Source organism: Lissotriton vulgaris, chromosome 6, assembly GCF_964263255.1.
Source record: "Lissotriton vulgaris chromosome 6, aLisVul1.2, whole genome shotgun sequence".
Classification (NCBI taxonomy): Eukaryota; Metazoa; Chordata; class Amphibia; order Caudata; family Salamandridae; genus Lissotriton; species Lissotriton vulgaris.
Genome location: NC_141694.1, coordinates 1403523126 through 1403544635, shown reverse-complemented (window position 1 = coordinate 1403544635; position 21510 = coordinate 1403523126). Strand labels below are relative to the sequence as shown.

The window sequence follows — 21510 nt, the reverse complement described above, 5'->3', positions numbered from 1 at the left end:
TTAAACTGATATAGTCTGAACTGATCTGCTGCATCGTGGTGCCCCCACCTTCTCATCTTATCCGGCTTATCCTATCCTTCTGCTTTTCTCTCTTTCCTACTTTCCTCCTTCTCTTTCCTGTCTATGACTATCCTCTCTTCCCACTCCGCTCTTTCTCTATCCTCTTAGGACTCCATTTCAATGAGGCTTCATGAATGGGGGTGGTACTCACTCAATCCCCAGGTTCATCTGAATGTAACACCCGCCATCATGGATACCAATCTATTGCCTTTGACTGCTAACTACTGACCATATGCTCTTACCTTTGTAGAGATGTATACTCATTTGCATATATAATGTGTACCCAGTATATTTGATTTGACTGTTCAGAAATTCTGAAATTTCCAATAAACATTTTTGAAATTAAAAAGCACTGTTTCCTACAAATAATTGTGCCCTGCATTGATCCGATGTGTATTTGTATGGTTGTCTTATCAGTCTACGCTGATCAAAAGAAACCAAGCTATTGTTACAAACTCCAAGGTGCAAGTGGGCACAAGTATCATTTATTCTCAAACACGCGAGCTCTTTGTCTTTATTCAACGTTATACATTGTTGGTGCTAAATTAACGCGCTAAGCCTAAAAGCAGCTGGTGTACGCGAAGCAAAAAATACAAGCTTCAAGTGTTTTGTGTTGTGTCTTCATGCAGGACGGACCCAGCGCCCTCGCTGTTTACGCCCTCCGCCTGGGACCCGGGGAAGAGATTGTCGCCGCTTTGTTGAAATTTGTTAAGGATAAGAAGCTGCAAGCAGGGCCGGACTGGGAACCAGAACCGGCCCTGGCAAAGTGCTCGGCCGGCCCCCCTCCCCCCTCCGGGAGGAGAGGGGAGGGGGGAGAGGTGCGACCGTGCTCGGTGACAGGGCCGGTTTTCGGCCGTTTTTGTTATAGGGCCGTTTTTCCAGCATAACGGCCCTGTAACAAAAACGGCCCCCAGGGGCCCAAAACCGGCCCCCAACCATGCGGCCCACCGGGGGATTTCCCGGTGCCCTCAACGGCCAGTCCGGGCCTGGCTGCAAGCTCCGTTTGTCATCACTTGTGTGGGCAGCGTCACCAAAGCAACCCTCAGACTGGCGAACTTCACTGCCACGAATACTAATGAGGTACCTGACTGGGCTGCGCGAGCCCTGGCGGCGGCGTAGATGAGCGCGCGCGAGAGAGAGAGAGAGAGCACGCCGTACGTAGAGTGCTTCTATAGGAATGCTCTCTGACTAATTATCTAATTAAAATGCATCAGTGCCACTCTATAAGATGTTCCTAAATCAGTTCCCTCTGCCTTTCTCTGCAATTACAGCAGGAAAAAACACACTTCCGCAGTAGATATATCTGTCATCTGTTGTGCAAAATCATATTCGGCTCAATGCATTGCTATACGTGGACTGACACTTTGTAATATCAACTTCCTGGAAAATGAGAAATGAACAAGATTGTCAATTGAACACTTGAAGGAGCACATTCAGTGTCCATACAGGTATGAAATCCAGTTAGGAAAGCAAAAAATATGGATTTTTAGAGCAATTTTAACTGGCATGACGTGATTGTGCCCGACTACCTTAAAGTAAAGCCTGTAGGGCCGGAAAATTACCGTCCCACCTCAGTCATGGTTTGAGAGGTTGGAGGGGGAGAGGTGACGGATGGATGAAAGAGTGGCTTAGATAGCAGTTATTTATTTATTCATTCTGCAAGGCTTTGTTTGCCGTAGAAGCTGGCTTCCACAAAAAGCTACAGCATCGGTGACGTGGACAGATGGCTTGAGCACCGCTAGATAAGGCCTGCCATTGTAGCTGTAGGCCCTGCCATGGTTTGTGAAGCCAGCACCTCAGCAAGGCTTAAGGGATACTTTGTAGCTTTATATACAGTTTGATATTTTAATTTGGAGGATGTTATAATTTAGCTAGTAGGTGCCACGTGTACATCTGTTTACCTGAAATGGGTCAGAAGGCAGTGAAATTGTGTTCCTGCAGTTTGCTGAAAGCCAAAACATGTTCCAGCTCGGAGCTCTGCAGGCCTATGAACTGGTAAATATATCTTAGGTTTATCTACTGACAGTCGCCGGGGAAAACCTCTCTTCTGGCCTCCTCCAAACCATGCCCTGGACAGGTCACTCTCATCTCCCAAGCACAAGGCTGCTGAGCCATATAGCATGCTAATAATCAAGGGCGGCTCCTCCGCAATGGCGGGCGAGTGTCTCCCTACTGGCTCAGAGCCAGCAGCTGAAAAATAAAACAATATTTTATCATTGTTTGATTTTTCAGCTGCTGGCTGAGCCAGCGTATGTAGGTAGGGGCGGGGCTGGAACATGGGAGGCAGGAAAAAAGAAGTGACGTGCACTTCTAAGTGCGCATGTCTGTTTGGCCGGCTGTCAATATTCTGGATGTGGGCCGCATAAAATAGTACAGTTCAAGGTTTGGTAGCCCCAGGCCTCCCAGCTCCTGGTCCATTTGAAGGAGCCGACACCAGTGATACCAGGATCCTATTGAACTGCTTAAAGAGTTCCGGTTTTAGGGGACATAGGGTGTTTTGTAGATGATCTAAGCAGCTTGGAAACAGCATCATCCTGGCGACTGCCATCAGTTTGATGATAGAGAGTGGAAGTGTGCACCATAAGCGCAGCTAGGCGGAGAGCCCCTCTATCACCCTCCCCATGCTATAAGCATATTGTCTGTCAGCCATAGATGCAGCTTGAACTCCCAGGTATTGTATTGTATTGTAATTGCATTTATATAGCGCTTACTACCCCTGACGAGGCGTCAAATCGCTTTTTCGGCGGGTAGCACACTACTCTGGGACCCATAGAGGATTAGTGTTGAATTAGTATAGTGAAACATGCAAGTACATTTTAAGTGGTGGATAGGTTAGTCAGTTATTTGGATTTGGAATGATAGCAGAAGGATAGAGAAGGACAAAGGTTTGTATTTATCGCTCGCTTGTTGACACATGCTATTCAGGAAGCCTATAAAGGATTAGTGGTGAATTAATATGGTGAAATATGAGGTAATTTCAGTGGTGGATATTAGTCTGTTACTTGGAGTGAGAAGGATAGCGGATGCATAAAAGGGGAAGAAAGATTTGCATTCATATATTACTTGTTACCCCTGATGGGTGTTTAAGCGCTTTTCTGGCGAGTAGCACGCCACTCCGAAACCCATAAAGGATTAGTGTTGAAAATTAGTATAGTATAAATATGAAGTAATTTGAGTAGTAGATATGTTATTCAGTTATTTGGGCAGTATATTAGTATAGTTGAATATGGAATATGGAATTTGAGAAGTGAACATGTTAGTCTGTTAATTTTGATTGAAAATGATAGTGGAGGGATAAAAGAGTGAAGGATTTTTTTTAAAGGTCTTAGCAGTAGGAAGAGGCTTTTGGATGAGTAGAAAGGAGTGTGTGTCGGATTGGGGACAATCTGATGCAGGTTCAATGCCTCTAGGCCGGTGATTATTGTTTTTGGATGGGTCATATTGGTTTTATCAAACCAAATGTTAAGGTCACCCAGAACGCATAGGTTGGAGTGTATTGTTATTAGGGTTGAAACGGTGTCCAGAAGTGCGTCTGGGAATGTTGCCTTGCTAGGTAGAGGTCTATAAAGGAGTAGGAAGTTACAGGTTGAAGAGGGTGTAGGATTGCATCTTGTTAGAAGAGCCTCACAATTCTTTATGGAGATGTTGTCAACTTTAGTGATATGTATTGTTTGCCTGAATACAAGAGCTAGACCACCTCCTTTTTTGGCTATACGATTTTGGGTTATTATCTGATAGCCTAGAGGAATGGCTTCATGCAGGACTGGAGCCATATCCTCTCCCAACCATGATTCCGTTATGAATAGTATGTCTGGTTTTGCATCAGTGAGAAGGTTGTAGATGTGATGCTTGTTTTTAGAGAGGGATCGAGCATTTATTAGTAGACAGTGTAGAGTGGCCTTTGGTGATAGTGGGACTTTGTTTTGGAGAAGAGTGATCAGTATTGTGTGGGTGTGTAGCAGGTGTGTTTTTAGTGCTGGTATTAGCTGTATTAGGATAGCAATCGCATAGCTGTTCTTTATCGTGTACCTCATCCAGCATGCTAAGAAGACATTTTGATGGGTCTGCATTTGTATGTGTTGGAGATGGTGTTTGAGAATGAGTTGGAGTGCTGGGTTGCTTTTGTGGTGTAACATTGTTGTGAGGTAGACTTGGGGAAGCAAAGTTGTGAGGTGTGGCATGTTTGCTTATATTTTTTGCGTGTGTTAAAGGCGGAAGGTGTATGAGTCAGGGGAGGTGGTGCAGCATGCGGGTCATGTTGTAATGTTCTAAATTGTCCAATGGATGAGAGGCGGTTAGAAGAGAGGTGCTGTATTGCTGTATCTGTGTTAGGTGTGGTGGAAGAGTGAAAGCTTGCCATTGGAGTTTGTTCCTTTGTGTGCTTTGAAAGGTGGGTATATGTATGTATTTTGTGATGGTAAGTTATATGAGGTTTTGCGCTCTGAAGATCTTGTTGTGCTGGTGTGTGTGATATGTTTTGCTTATGAGGTGTGGTGAAAAGGGGTGCTGATGTATATGTTTCATGCACCTGATTTGGTTGTGTAGTATTGTTTGTGAGAGGAGGTTGTGACGTAGAGGGGTGGTGATGTGTTTATGAGTCGAGTGTATGTTGTGTGTAGGAGGGAATGAAGTAGAGGTGAGAGTGTTTATCTTAGACTGGTTTGTTTCAAGAGTTACAAAGTGTGGTGGTGTGCAGTGTGTGTTGTGTGTTAGTGTTATTATGGTAGAAGGGAGAGGAGGGTGTTTGTTGGACAACTGATGGAAGGATCATTATATGTTTGTTAGTGATAAAAGGTGGACTGTTAGGTGTAATTACAGCAGGGAGAGTGTGATGTAGTTATGTATGGTGTTGATTGGCTTTGTGTTAGTGATGAGTGTATTGGTTAGTGGTATAGGATAGAGTTGTGTACTGTTTGTGGGTGATGGTGGATATGTGTGGAAGTTGGAATAGTAGAGTGTGTAGATGTGGTTTGGTTGGGTTGGTGGTGCATGCTCGTACAGGAATCTGTGCATAATGTTGTGCGTGGTGTATATTTGGTGTGAGTGTGTTGCTCTGTTTGTGGTTATGGATGGTGTGGGCTGGGTATTGTTAAATGAGAAAAAGGGCAGCATTTCTGGCCCTAGTCCCGACCAGTCTCGAACAGGCTCAAACAGGCAACTACCCTTGTCCTCTCCACCCTTAACAGGCTCAAACAGGCAACTACCCTTGTCCTCTCCACCCTTAACAGGCTCAAACAGGCAACTACCCTTGTCGTCGCAACTACCCTTGTCCTCTCCACCCTTAACAGGCTCAAACAGGCAACTACCCTTGTCCTCTCCACCCTTAACAGGCTCAAACAGGCAACTACCCTTGTCCTCTCCACCCTTAACAGGCTCAAACAGGCAACTACCCTTGTCCTCTCCACCCTTAACAGGCTCAAACAGGCAACTACCCTTGTCCTCTCCACCCTTAACAGGCTCAAACAGGCAACTACCCTTGTCGTCGCAACTACCCTTGTCCTCTCCACCCTTAACAGGCTCAAACAGGCAACTACCCTTGTCCTCTCCACCCTTAACAGGCTCAAACAGGCAACTACCCTTGTCCTCTCCACCCTTAACAGGCTCAAACAGGCAACTACCCTTGTCCTCTCCGCCCTTAGCTTCGACGCCCGGGCTGAGACGCCCTAAGCCGAGCCTTTTTGTAGCCCTAGTACTCAGGTGACCCCTTCAGCCAATGGGAACCCTAGCCCTAACACTATCCAATCACAGCACTAGCCCTAACATCTAGAACCAGGACCTTACAGCCAATCTTAGCCCTAGTCCAAGCACCCAATCAGTTCAAAAACCCTAATCTATACGTCCAATAATGCCTTAGCCCTACCACTAGTCCCAACCCAAGTCCAAGCAGCCAATGGTACAGTTAGCCCTAGTCCCTACTTCCAATAGAAAGCCTAACCCTACTCTTAGTCCCACAACTGGTCCAACAACCAATCACAACAGAAGCCCTAAATAGCTACTTCCACATAAAGGTCTAACCCTAGCCCTAGTCCCACCCTACTCCCAACAACCAATAACATAGGAAGCCCTAGTCCCTACTTCCAATAGAAATCCTAACCCTAGCCCCAACCATACAATGATTGAATCACAGACCGAGAAACCAATCAGAACCCTCAAATACCCAACCAATGAGGACATTAACCCTAACCTAATAGAAACACCAGATACAACCACCAATCAGTGTAGACATGTGCCAACCACTAGCAGACCATATAAGGTCCCAGCGACCTCAGACAAGGTTTGCTGGCCAGGCAGTTGGAAGCTGCTTCTCCTGTTCAGAATCTCCTAGGAGACAGACAGGCTCAATCCACAACTTTGGACTTCTGCAGGTAAAGGCTTCACTAACTCGAAATCTAACAATACTGTTTGAATAAAGCTTGACTCCCCCTGCTGGCCAAAAAACGAAGTGCACAGGCCCCAGTAAATACGATTGAAACAGCTCACATAAGCACCCTCTGATGTAGAAAATCCCTATTGCTGGGGCGGGGGGGAGGCAGGGGGGCTGGCCTCACTGGCTTGTGAACACAAAATGGTGGCCGGGGGTGCACTGTTTTAGCACACAGGTCTAAGCACAGAGCACAGGAGAAATTTGGAGGGAAAACAGATTTGTCACCAAGGAATGAGAGGGACAAACTACAGAGGTTGGACTTCAAATCCCACAATTCAACACACCAAATTGAGGCAGTCATGGGCAGGGAAAACCACAAATTTAAAACACAACACAGGTGATAAAATATGCAATTACAGGCAGGCTAAAACTACAATTTCTAACTGTAATAACCACAGGCATAGACAGTAAACACAGAAAGTGAAAATCGTTTTTGGAGTCTCTCCTTTTACAGCTCAGCCAATCCCCTCAGAGAAAACAGAAGGCCTTGTGTCTATTGGCCCGGAGATCAGAGATTCCCCCTCAAATTACTCCAGCCGCCGCATCAAGTAACATAGTGGAGTTCAAGGCCCCCTTAAGATAGGAAAGTGGATCGTCAGTGTCCAAGGACACCAGGTGTGTTGACTCTCCAATCGCTATCCCCCGGTCGTGTATGTCCCTTTTAATCCTGATGTGCCAGTGGTTCCAGTGCTAGGGCATACAGGGGAGGAGACAGCGGATATCCCTGTTTTGTGCCTGGTCCCGTGTAGAGCAGCTGCACCCAATCACAAAGGTTAGGTCCAAACCCCATCTGCCCAAGTACTTTAATCAGGTAAGCCCAACCCAGAGTATTACATGCCTTCTCTAAATAAATCACAGCTCTTCCTCACAATTCATAACCAAGTGCAGCTTCATGAGTGAGTCTCCTGAGATTCATGGCCATACTACGGCCCAGTATGAACCCATACTGGTCCTCATGCACCTGGTGTTCTATCACCTGTTAGAATTGATTACCTAACACCTTGCAGAGGACTTTAATTGTCCAGGGTCTTTATGAAACCGGATTTGTTGATTCTCCACCCGGCTTTGAAATCATACAGATGACGCTCTGTCGCATAGTCGGTGAGAGGGAACCCACCCACGCTGAGACACACGCTACATACAAATCTCTTAATGCCAACGCTGTAACACTGATGTTGCGCTTCACAGCGCTCACATCAGTCCACAGCACTCCTGTTGCACTCTACAACCCTCACACTTCATCTGACAACCCATACACAGAGTTGTATATCAGTGCACCTCCAGCATATAGATAATCCGCTCCCGTTTAGGAACATCTCAATACTCTTATTTATTTATTATCCATTAAAGCTTTCTTGGTTCTTCCATCTGGCTTCTTCCAGAGAAATCTCCCCCCGCACTAACATCTACACTTGAAGATGCTGAAATTCACCTGTGCAAGGTACTGTTATATCAAAATGTCTCACCATGTTGCTCCCCTAACATCTCTTTTACCCTATAACTCTCATTTTTATTTATTTTTGTGTTTTATAACATTGTTGCCTCTCCTAATAGACTCCCCAGCCCCTCATCATCACTGGGTAGCTACTACTTAGTTCAATTGTTGTTCTACAATTTATATGTACAGAGCCCTAACACTCATCTTGGGCTGAGTAACACTATAGAAAAAATGGTCAATGAATACAAAACTCCATTCCCCAGTTTTCTTCCATTTGACACCACAATACATAACCTAAGCATGACACCTCTTCCTTTAGAAACAGCTGCAGGAAGCTTCACTGTTTCAGTTCATTTTTGGTGATTTGCATGGTCACTGTGAGACGCCAGCTGTCTATACCATACTATACTAATGTTAGATTGTGGCAGATTGTGTCCTGTACAAGCACTACCACATTAACAATTACAGTAGCTAGAACAGTACTTAGAGATTTCCTCGGTACTCAGATATTTATATTTTACTTTAATTTTGTATTACTTTTCCACCAAAGGAAAATATGTATAAGCATGAATTGCCTATTTGTTTTTACTACACTTCAAAATATCATTGAATATCAAAATAGTGACCATATGAACTTTTACATCAAAATGTTTCTATGTTCCATTATCTTTCTCCAAATAGTCAAGAACTGATTACTAGAAATAATTATTGCTTTCTAGACTTGCAGTGATACTTTTCTCTATCACATTATGTGCCATGTTTTATAAGTCCACATATAATAGTTTGGACTAGACATCTTCAGCAAAGCTGCCATCAATAGATTTGCTGAATGAGCAAGTGTGCAAGTTAGTTTTAATCTAGTTTCACCTTTGCCCTTAAAGATGTGTCCCGCACAGTTGGTATTGGGTAAACAGGATCTGGAGGGATCTGTAAACCAATATATCCTTTATGGCACCAATGATCTTGCTTCTAAAGAATTGGTACCTGGGGCATGCCTTACAAAGTAGGGTTGCTGTGGTTTGTTGGTCAGGATATTTGCTAGACAAGTAATACCAGTATTATGTAAACTAGTACTATATTTTTGACTCAACTTGATATTTTTGCCAGATCTGTCAGTTTTCCTCATACTTCCCCCTGTTTAGGGAAGCCGAGACCGGTCCATTAAATGCTTTCTTACGTGTAGAGGTCACATGGATAGGTTTTAGATGAGAACACTGATTCCTGGAGTAGATTAAAACAGGTTTTTCTAATGAGGGTTGATGGGAACATTTCAGTCTTTCATTTGCTCTGAGGTTGAATTATAATTTTGGATTGTTCAAATAATTTTCCCCCCCTTGGTAAGCACATGTGCGGAACAAAAAGCTTCATTGTACTTGGTAGGTGTGAAGGGGGAGCAAAAGAGGTTCTTTACCTTAAGTGTATTCTATTCTTTTAGTGTTTTTGTGTACTGAATTAGGATATTATGATCCCACATGAGGTACCAAATTCCCTGTTATGGACTGCTCCACACAGATCCAATACTTCTCAAACTTATTTCTACTGCTCAAACACTATAGGCATGTTAAATTCATGGCGGTCATTTTTTACATCCCGAAAAACCTGGTGACTGAAACTTTGATACTTACATTATCTTGACCCCTATCTTAAATGTTATACTATATAAGTGATTTGGCATGTGTGTAAGTTTTGAATTATTGTTCAATGGGTTTGCGTTGAGTGTCTGGCAAAGGTTTTGGATTCTTGGTATAAAAGTAAATTTTAAGGCTTCTCTGACTGACTTAGTTGAGATATGTATAAGGTCTATCATCTTGCCAAATCATCACATATTATGCTCATGAGTATCCCAGTCAAGTTTGGCCACACGAGTGAGTGAACTGGACTTGAGAGGCAGATTTCAAAAGAAATCCTTTACCTCTGGGGTCTTTTTAACGGAAGTGGTTGGTGTTGGTAAGTTCACTTATCCCTTGTATACCATAATACTCTGGATCTTAGTTTTTCTTGTTTATCTTAAGTCACAGCATCTTGCAGTGGTCAAATTGGTGGATAAGGTCTGACTTGGGTAATGCTGGCCTTTTGCAGTCCTGCTGCTGCTCAGTCTAGCTTGACAGCCCTCTTCACACAGAACATTTAAAAATCTTTTCATGGTGAAGGTGCTGTGGTGCTATTTCTTAAGTTGATGTTGGTGAAATAAGTTGTAGACACAATGGCGTAACGAAACTTGAGTTGGCCCGCCTACAGGGTAGATGGAGGGGCCCCGCTCCAGATTTAATCAGGTGCTCTCGGGCCAGAGTACTGTGCTGAAGGGGCCCCCTTGAGCTCGGGGGCTCCCGCGCACCGCTGGAGCCTGTGTTACGCCACTGTGTATACCTAGAAGCTCACACAACTCATACAATGATTCTTTGCAGTTTCCAATGGCAGACTCATTCAGCAAACCAGCACTGGTCATTAATTTAGCAGAGTCCTAGGCCTTAAGATATAACTGTCCCTGAAATGCTTTTCAAGCATTTGGTGGGGTAGGGGGTGCGAGATATATTTTTCAATTGTCATCAATATTTTTTCTATAATTTCCTGTGCTGCCTTGCTGAATGAGTAAGCTACTGCAAACTGAATCAGTTATAGCGGATGTATTTTGGAAGGGATCCTAATTTCCTGGATGTCATTCCTTGACAAGTATTTGCAATGCAATAGGTCTCGCATTTTAGGAACTTTGACCTATTGGTATTGTAATGATAATACCTTTTATTATTGCAGGTTTTTTTAAACACATAAATAAATGGCATTGTCATTTACAATGCCAATAGGTCAAAATCTCGCAATTGCAAGACCTATTGCATTGCAAATTTGCATTGCATTTCACTGCCATGAAGCTTGCCGGAACTTCCAAACACCTGGCATTTGTTACCCGAATTATCCAAATTCGGCAGAGCATGTGACAACGGGCGTCCGTGTTGTTATTGAAAGCGGGTGCCCGGGTTACAGTGAAAGAGGGCGGCCTGGGTTACCGTGAAAGCGGGCGTCCATGTGATTGAAAGCCGGCGCCTTGTTAAAGTGAAAGTGGGCACCCGTTTTATTGAAAGTGGGTGCATGTGTTAAAATGAAAGCGGGCATCCATGTGATTGAAAGCAGGTGCCCAGGTTATTGAAAGCGGGCGCCCGTGTTAAGGGGAAAGCGGGCACCCATGTTGTTAATTTGAAAACACATAAGATAAACTTAAGCGCTGCCGTGCTGCTTAAAAAAAACACAAGCGGTTCCAGCTGAAGCAGTGCATGTCCTGTCTGCAGTAAGAGAAACTCAATAAAGAAAATAGTGCTTAATGACCAACTAACACGTACCGTGTAACAACTAAAGTAAAAGGGCCAGTCACCATGGGCGGTTACATATGTAAACAAGGCGGTACTAAAGAGGGACTAACAAGCCTATTTACAAATCACAAGCCAGCATTTACGAAGGACAATGACACAAGTCAATGACCAATATGGGCGGAGAGTGGGCGGGGCTTTAAGTGCATATTCCAATACAGCATGCCTCGCAGAGCAGCGCATGCACTGCCCAGGATAGACCTGAAAATTGAATGGTACCATTTTCTGTTAGGTAAGGTGGAGAGCACTGCTTGGCCCTTTTCATCAAACTTTCCACCCCTGTATAAAGCCCGAGGCCATTACAGTGGTGCAACATGTAAAGAAACAGCTCAGGGGCTGGGGGAAGTCAAGCAAAACAAGGGAGCAGGTGGCAGGTTAAATAGCGGTAGGCAGGAGGGTTAGGAGGAATGAGTAACAACTGTGAGCGGGATCAGGAGGTGGGTAGAAAAATGACAACGATAGGGAGGAAATCGGCGAAGTGGGTGAGGGTAAAAATGGCTGGAGGGGGCTGAGGCAAAAACGGACAGCGGAGGGGAACTGTGGCTGGCGAGGAGAGTGCTTGGCCAAAACAAAAAAAAACAAAAAAAGTATTTGGAGCAGAACGCGGCCAATGGAAGGACACTGGACGCAAACAGGAAACTGTGCTGGATCCATGCTCCACAGCATGGATAGAAGCCCGAAGAACTCTGCAGGAGGAGTAGAGCAGCAAGCAGAAAGCAGGAGGTGTGACCAGTAAGGAGCAAGGAACCGAGAGTGTAGTGGACGCCAACCAATGGTAAGTATTGGTAAATATTCGGGAGGCTTTACGCCTGTTTAAAAAAAAAATTGGGTAAAAATATCTTTTGCTGACAGTGCATGTGCACTGTAGGCAAAACCTAAAAAGAGGCATGCTCTCTGCCACCCTGTCACCACCTTTCTGCCCAATCAGCCATTGGGTTCTACCCAACAATTCAGCGGCGGTATTATCTTGAAATATTGGGGCTAACCTTTATCAGTGTTGTCTGCTGACATGGATATGTCACATTGCTGAATCCTGCTCAAATCTAAACACCATGTTTGTTTTCCAATAGAAAAAGAACATTAGAGTGGATTGTGATTGAGTCATCTTGACACCTTTAACGTTTTCTCGCTGTGGGACGGAATTTTCCTAAATGCGAAGGACCACGCCACCCAGAATGTTTCTGACCATCCCTATGCACTGTCACGATGCATTTTAATTCTGTCTGCACGCTAATTTTACTGTGGTAGATGCAGCACACCGATTAAACTGCTCCTGCATAACTTAGCCCTCTATTTGGCACATAAATTACTAGGTTAGGTAAATGCACCATTGCTCATTGTATCAGAAAGCGAGGCAACAGTAATTTCTCTCGGTTCTCTTCTCCTTCAGCCTTTTGGAAACTCATTTACAGAACTCTTCCCCATCATTGCCATTACATTGTTCAATCACCACTTGACCAGAAAGAGCGAATCAGTGGAGAAAAAAGAGCATTGGCGGAGGGGGCTGGGGTAGGAACGAAGAAATTGTGAAGCATTAATGGAAGGAAAGTCATGCGAGGGCTGAAAGGAAGAGGTACATAAAACAAAGTAACCTTCTCGTGAAATAACTGCATTTGTTTTCTGCGTCTTGATGGCTGCTTGAATTGTTGACATAAGTTAGTTACTTGCCTGCTTAATGTTGCTTGCCCTTGCATTATCGCTAGGTTTGTGGTCTGATTCCCTTAAGCACAGGAACCGCAGGAGATTTTGAGTTCGCCATGTTGGACTATGGTGTACATTTTACGACTGATAGCTGTTGACTTCGATTGTATCCAGGCAAATTGCATGCTCATTTTCGATAGAACCAGGACTGGTTATTGCCGCAATCTTTGCATTTCTATGCCAAATGCATGAAGCATAACCAGAATGGCAGGTTTTTTTTCCATTTTTTATAACCAAATTGTTCAGTCTTCTGTTGTGTTCTACGCAGTCAAATTTAATCCCAGAATTTGAACCACTGTCATTTTTTTTCTTGAATTATTTTGACAAGGAAATGCCAAATATGACTAGGTTACCTAATTTGTGATTTGCACAAAAAGTAATGAAATCTGTGTATCCAAATATCCCGTCAGAAGCACTGAATGTAGCCCACGTTTCATTTAGTAACTAATATAAACACCAGCACATTAAAACTGGGAGAGCTTGAATGCAAAAATGTTATTAAACCCCACTTGTATAGGCACGCAATCAGACACAAACACAGGTATTTATGAATTTGTGTAACTCGGTGTGTACTCTGTAGTATACAATCGTTGCATCTACCATTTACGCAAAGATGTGCACCCTCAACATATATGCACCTTCACTATTGTACATGTGTCCCCGTATGTGTGTTTGAGCATCCTTACATTTGTAGGAGGTGCATGTAAGGTATGGGTTTATCAAGGGGGTAACTTGTGTGTCACATAATGGCTGTGTGTCACATAATGTCCCACAAGGCCACGCATACCTAGATTTACGGTGTGTTTCTGTTTGTGGAACTTGGAAATGTTAAAAACATTTCAGGGCGATTTTTTTGTCTGTCTCCTTCTGTGACTCACCTCTCACCTATACTTTATCTGCTATTTATCTTCCTCTTTTGCCAATAAGAACACCCCTTAGTCTAGTTTTGTGCTATATTCCCCCATTTCTTTGTGCTGGACAGATTTTAGTTTGACCTCTACAGAGGACGCAGCCTTCTGAACAGACTAAAGCTACCTTCGCCCTCTTTATTTATTCCGAATTTGCCATTGCTGCCACCCTGGTAAGGCAGCTTTGGTGTGTGTAGATCTCCGGCTACAGCTACAAAGAGTGGGATTCAGGAAGCAGGAAGGAAGCATATAATTTTTCGACCTGTTTCTAAAATATATTGTGGTTTTAGCTTGCATATTTTTGTGGCAGCTTAATCTGTACAGCATGTTTCCTGCTGTAAAAAAATGTGATGTGACATTTAATTTGTAATATTTGATTTGAAAATGCTACTTTGTAACTTATTGGCATCTTGGGCTCAAGTGACAAGTAGTGAAATTAGATTTCGTTTGCCTAACACGAAGTATTGCGTGCCTGAGCTGAGCTGCATTTGAATGACTTGTGCATTTCTGACAGGTAACACACTCGCTTCACAACCTGAAATGACCCATTTCTCCACCTGGCACCTCGAAGGACTGGCCACCCCAGGCATAAGAAATGAAAGGGAGAGTTCCCTGAACCTGTTAAGTGAGGCATTTGTGTTTCAAAATAATCTGCAGCACTTTTTGCCTTATTCAGAAGGGATGCCAAGGAGACCTGGTGGAGCCATACCCTGCAGACCTACAACAAGCATTGGCTGAAGGCAGGGGGAATTCCCCTGGGAGGGCTGTGGGTTGAGCTAGCAGGCAGGGGAAAGCTGTGTGCAGCTGAGACAAGGATTTGCCATGTTGTTTTTCTGAGAGGTGGGATAGTTTTGATGTCACACTGCATGTACCCTGCAGAGAAGGTAAATCACTTTGCTAAAAAAAAAATCGTAGTGTAAAGGTCTCCATTTTATACAATTAGCTACATATCACCAACAGCGTCTGGCTGGTTGGCTATTTAAATCACATTTCTTATTCCACCCCAAGAGAGAAATCTGCATGTAACTGAAGGGAAGCCTTTACCATGGAAGTCAATTCACCAAAATGCCTGGGGTAGTGCGGTGGGAGTAAAATCACACGCCCTTTGACCTTCACTTTCACTTTCACTCACACCTACATACAGTGTTTTTCACGTTATACACTCTAACCTGCGAGCACACACACAATAGACATTTAAAAGCATTTTGTTACTCACCTCCACTCTCAGGGAAGGTAATGTTTCACCTAATTGTGCTCCTTGTTGAGTAATGTAATATTATTCACTATTAGTGTAATAAAAAATGACTGAAAATAAAGCGAGTGGAGCCAGTGGCGTAGCTAGCACTTTGGCCGCCTGTGGCAGTCCTCGTGTTTGCTGCCTCTCTGCGACCGCTGCGTGGCGAGCAACCGGGATACGACTGGAGAATATATATGTTTGCTGCCCAATTTCTGAGGAGGCCTAAAATAAGTATAGGCTGAAACGCGTCGACTATCTCATTTTGCCATCACTAAAAAATTGAACTAAATCAAAAAGTTTTTTTCTGAGAGCCTTAATTTAAAAGGGAAGTATAAAAGATTATTTTTCCCAGGCTTCTTTGTGTTTTGTATGATGACCAAGAAAAAGGAATAAGGTTTGATGAATATGTGCTATACCTTTCCTTTGTTATGAATAATTGGGCACTGGAAGAACATTACTTCAGTACGTTGTACTTGTGTTTATTGTTGTAGATATTGTGTATAGTGTATAACAATGTATATATATATTAAGAAAAAATATTTAATGTATACATATATGTGAAACAAATGCTAAAACAAATGTAAAAAGAATTGAAAAGCACAAAAAGAGAAAAATTAGTTTTTTCTACAAAAAATTGGTGGACTAAAAGAAATTAAAAAAACAAGTTTTGTTGTATTTGATTTATTGAGTTATTTAGATAGCGAATGGATGAGACAAGATAGAGTGACATTTAGATTAATTTTAAAAATATCGGTTGGAAAACTGAAGACAGTTAATTCATGGTATCTGTCTTAATAAATATTTGCAGAATTAGTACCATAGGCATCACTTTGTAAAAGTTTAGTTTGTGTTCCCGGGTGCCTATATGGTTTAACGGGTAGCCCCCTTGATAATAGGAGATTCAGTGGACATCCAGCAACTTGCACCCTCCTGCTTTACTTGGAGGTCAGCCATAGAGGTTGCATCATTCCCGGTAAGTTGCATGGAGGAGCCGTTATGTCCCACAACCCTTTTTTAACTTTCTATAGAATAACATTAAATGATTTTTTCAATGCTTTTCTGTGGAGTGTTTTTGTTTTCTTTATAACTTGTTTTCCTACGAAAATCCCTCTTTCTTAGGACTGCTTAACACCTCCCTCTCTGCTCTCTCTCTCATCACTTGTTCATCTTTCTCTCTTGTACCCATGCAGAGATCTGCCCCTCTGAGTTCCGTCACTCAGCTCTGTTTCCAAGGCCTCTCTATCTGGTCATTCCTCGTTTCTGGTGTCTCAGTTTTTGCATATGTGTGGTTTTGTGGTTTCATCCTTTTCTCCATGTATTGCGTCACTGCCGCCTTGCTTTCTCCTGTTTAAACTTTGTTTATGCCTTATGTTGGAGGTGTCTTTCCACCCTTTCTGTTACTCTCTCTCTCTTCCTTGGTAATCATTCTGTTTTTCTGATGTTTCTTTCTTCTTCTGTATTTTTTCCTCTTTCTTTCTGTTTTCACACCTTCTTTCTTTTTCTTTTTGTTTCTTTTTTGCCTTTTAGGAATCTGTTTGTCTTATGTCTTTCGCTCAAGTCTGAATTATTTTACTTAGAGGTCTGTGCTTTTGAGGGTCTCTCTCCCCTTTGTCTCTTATTCTCCTCTTTTTCTCTTTCAGGCTTTTCTCCGTTTCTGGGGGCTTGTTCAGATCATCTGACCCTTCCTTGCCTTAGCTTAACTTGTCTTCCCTTACCTCAGTTGTCCTTTTGTTCCCTTGTCGAGCATACCCCGTTTTGCCTACCTTTGTTTTTCCTTTTCCTCAATTTCCCTAAAAAAAAATTAAACCTAAGCATTCATATGTAGATAATATAAAAGACAATTTGGTCAGAGCACTCTAAGCATTCTCGCCTTAGAGACCTATTGGTTCTACCAGTGTATTTTTTCGAGCTGTACAGCATCAGCATCACAGCAGATGATTTACAGCAAAAAAGAAAGATTAGAAAAAGAAAAATGATGCTGCCTCTGGACTATGCAATTTTGTAGCATGTTGACTTAAATACGCATGCGCACACATACAAAATGACTCAGCCCAATGACCACATCATCCTACTTTTTTGTTTAAAATGTTAATAGGGTAGGTGTACCGGGTTGGTGTGACAGAGAAGCACAAGGGTCAGATACAGCAACATGGAGTGGAGGTGAAGGGGAAGACAATTACATGTATGAGCCGAGAGAAACATGGAGGAGAGTGGAGGGGGTACAGAAGCACATGGATGAACGAGAGCAACATGGGGGCGTGAGTGACACAGAAGCATGTAAATGAACAAGAGGAACAGAGGGGGGCACAGAAACACACGGGCAAGAAAGGGCAACATAAGTGCAGGTGGGGAAGATATCCACATGGGTGAGAGAAAGCAACAAAGGACACAGAATCTCAAGGTGAGAGAGTGGAGCATGCCCTGGTGTAAGACAGAAGCACATGGGTGAGACAGAGCAATATAGAGCGTGGGGGAGCAGAGCAGCACCTGAGGGAGACACCTGGAAAAAAAACAGGCACTTTTATGGGTATGTAAACAAAAAGATAAAATGTGGCTCCCAAAATATGAGCAGTGGAAGGACACAAGTCTTTCGGCTATGCTCCAGGGGCGGTTCAACCACAAGAAAAGGAAGTAAAGCCCACCGACGCTAACAAAAAAGAAGCAAGCAAATGAGTGACAATACAGCCAACCAGTAGTAAGCAATGGCTGGGCTGTAAGCCCTCGCTGTATGCTAACAAAATGCCTTGCAACAAACCGTGCATGCACTATTTTATGGAAGGCCTAAAAAGAGAGACCAGATTAAGGGTGTTCCAGACGTTTACGGCAGTGTGTACTCTGCTTATCAAATAGATTCTATTCGAAATAGATATGTTCAATCAGCACTTGAGTGAAATTTCCCACACGTAAATGGAAGCACAGCAAGTACCTGTAAGTGACTTCAACATGTCACTCCCAACATAGTGGTGTTGTTTTAAGGGTGTCTTTGTGACTTCAAATGGGAAACTGACACAATTGCAAGCAAACATAAATTAATACTTTAGTGGTAGAGGAGGCAGGCAATAAGTCAAGATTCTTGATAAACAATTACGCTTTTATAACGGATTTGTTTAGTTTTTTTTAGATCAAATATAAGCAACCTTAAATGCATTAAAAATGTAACAGGTGCGAGAATTTATCTGGACACGAAGACCTCTACAAACACTATCTTATATGGACCTCACCAAAAGGTGTATGCCGTCAAACCAGCACAATTCGCCAGAGGGAGCTTGAAAGGAAAGCTGAAACCCTAAATGATGTGACAAGAAGTATACCTTATTCCAAACAAATGAACAGATTCTCATTGCCCCTTTTCGTTGAAACTCACAGCATCCCATTAAATCAAGGGTAGAAATACAACCTTTTTCCCCACAAGGCATATTCCAAAGCCCCATCCTGCACAAACTATACGAATCACATATATTTCAAATCAGAAGTTACTGAAGAAAGTGGCTGCTGAAACCACCCATGAAAATTTGAACTTCTTCCTTTGGGATTTGACTGGCAATCCCACCTATGCGGCAAGTACACTTAATCTTACTTCCTATCAGATGGTATAATGCTTTTTCCCTGACTGATGTCTATTCATTCAAATCAGGGAACAGTCAAAACTCTCCCTACTTTCTTTTGCAGTGCTGTACTCAAAATGCTGTTTCTAATATCTGCCTCCTTGACTACCAACGTACTGTGGACTCAGTGTTGCCCTTTAAATTCTGCGGAAATCTCATGATCTTAACCCCAGCTTCTCAACTCATGTCCTGAGTCAGTTCCAGCAGATCAGCAAGGAGCTCAGTGATGCCTTTTTTAAGAGGCTCTGTGTTGAATTAAGCAGGACCTCTCCGAATTCGCATGTGAGTGCTTCTGCATAAAGTACCCATGGTCTCTGCCCGCTCCAAGGGTCATTGGGGCCTTCACAGCATTTGATTTAAATTATCTCACCACATTTATAACCATTTCTACTTCTGCTGTGCCCCTCCAAGGCTTGCAGTGTTAATGGATTGCAGCAGGGCCTTCACCCCTTGCAGCTGACCGTCTTCCTTGCCATGTTTAGAAGAGGCTCCTCGCAAAGAATTCCTCCATCGCTGTGTGTCTCTCCAACATATGCACCAAGGATATACCAAGGTAACCAGGATAACTAAGTCGTAGTCTGCATAGTTGAGCAGGGTTTTAGTTAAGCTGTGGAACGGATGGCATTTATAGGGACTTTTAGGACACCGCTTGAGAGTGTAGAATTCTAATGTGCTGAATGAAGCTCCTTCTTCAGCCCCTGATGGCCCATTGGCTGCAACTCCAGCCGATAGGAAAGCAGTAAGCCTTGATGGCTTGCGTCCCGGGTACATATGCGCCAACCCCATGAGCAAGCATCAGAGTGCAGCATCAGTCTGGGTATAACATAACGCTGCAGCACTTTACAGAACCACTGACAATTAGGGGGTCATTAGGATAGCGAACGGACTTCAGTCCGTCTGCCATGGTTCCGGGGATGGGGACAGGCCGCCTATAAGGCGGCGGTCCCACACATGGAATTAAGATGCGACCGCCACCATGGGGTTTGCATCTGCAATATTTAACAGGGGTATTTTTAGGGTTCAGGGCTAGGTTTAGGCATTGGATTATAGGGGTATTTTTAGGGTTCAGGGGTACGTTTGGGTTTTGGGGTACAGATGTATTTTAAGGGTTCAGTGCTAGGTTTGGGTTTTGGGGTACAGGGGTATTTTAGAGTTCAGGGGTAGGTTTGGGTTTTGGGGTACAGGGTTTTTTTTAGGGTTCAGGGCTAGGTTTGGGTTTTGGGATACAGGGGTATTTTAAGGGTTATGGGGTAGGTTTGGGTTTTGGGGAACAGGGTTATTTTTAGGGTTCAGGGCTAGGTTTGGGTTTTGGGGCACAGGGGTATTTTTAGGGTTCAGGGCTAGGTTTGGGTTTTGGGGTACAGGGGTATATTAGGGTTCTGGGGCAGGTTTGGGTTTTGAGGTACAGTGGTATTTTTAGGGTTCAGGGCTAGGTTTGGGTTTTGGGGTACAGGGGTATTTTTAGGGTTCAGGGGTAGGTTTGGGTTTTGAGGTACAGGGGTATTTATAGGGTTCAGGGCTAGGTTTGGGTTTTGGGGTACAGGGGTATTTTTAGGGTTCAGGGGTAGGTTTGGGTTTTGAGGTACAGGGGTATTTATAGGGTTCAGGGCTAGGTTTGGGTTTTGGGGTACAGGGGTATTTTTAGGATTTAGGGATAGGTTTGGGTTTTGGGGTACAGGGTATATTTATAGGGTTAAGATGGGTTAGTGTTTAAGGGTGTTGGGGTATTTTAAGGAGTAAGGGTGGGTTATGATTATGGGGTGCAGGGGTATTTAAGGGGAGCAGGGTGGGATTAGCACACAATATGAGACATGGCATGAAGGGCGGAACGTACCACACGCCCCCAGCGTTTGTCACGCCCCCAGCACATGCCCACAGCACAACGCAGACACGCCCACAAGGGACTACTTTGCTTGCACGGTTCTTTTACCTTTTAAATATATATGGTGGCCGTCTGCATAGCCTATGTCCTTCTGCTGCAATTGCCCTTTCCAACGCTGTATTGGGTGTTGTGATTGGTGCTGTGGTTCCTGAGATTACCCGCCTCAAAGGTTTGGGCTCTCTTTATTATATTAGTTTAGATTTGCAAATTTTATATATCGCTGGCTAGACCTGGAGGTATCAGAGCCCTTTACATGAGGATCAGTGAGTTACAGGTTCCATAATTACACAGACAAGTATAGACATAGGAGAAAAGAAGAAACATGTAATTACACAATGTGAGATTATTAGTGCGTACACACGTCTTATGGGGAGGTAGAGGGGGAATGGTAAACGGGGGTAGCACATTGTTGAGGTCAGATTGATGTCCATTGTCATTGCTGTGCCTGACCAGACATGTTGCCACAACTGAGATCACTTCAGTATTGGGAAGCTAAAAATCCATAGTCCTCACAAAGGGCGGGAAATGAGGTGATCAGCAAAGAAGCAAGGATTTTTATTCATTTGTTGGGGTTTCGAAAAACTGCATGAACTATTTTAATCGTTGGACCGAGATGCGCAGTTTAAACTGTGAAACTTCTCATTTTTCATTCGTACATTATGAAAAAATCTTTAATAAAAAATGTATTGCAACATCATTAAAGAGAGCTGGTTCGCAGGGTAGGTTTTCAGGCAGTGTGGCTGGGGGCATCTGGTATTGACCTCGGGGCACAGAGTGCTTCGAAAAAAAGGGAACACTATCTCCTTAACAGTAGAAAGTTAGATTCATGAAAGGCATGAGATACTGCGAATAAAATACATTTATTAAAGAACATTTATTAAAGAATTACTTTCTTT

At 43.4% G+C, this 21510-nt stretch overlaps 1 protein-coding gene across 1 annotated transcript in view; it reads left to right on the top strand.

Moving 5' to 3' along the window:
* The first annotated feature begins 683 nt into the window (after positions 1-683).
* The window catches only part of LOC147708922 (uncharacterized), a 32043-nt gene continuing 11216 nt past the window's right edge, over positions 684-21510 (top strand). The window contains exons 1-2 of the mRNA XM_086925411.1: positions 684-790; positions 1059-1140. Of these exons, the coding sequence (XP_086781537.1) occupies positions 684-790; positions 1059-1140 (189 nt within the window). The remainder of the gene's footprint in view (positions 791-1058; positions 1141-21510) is intronic.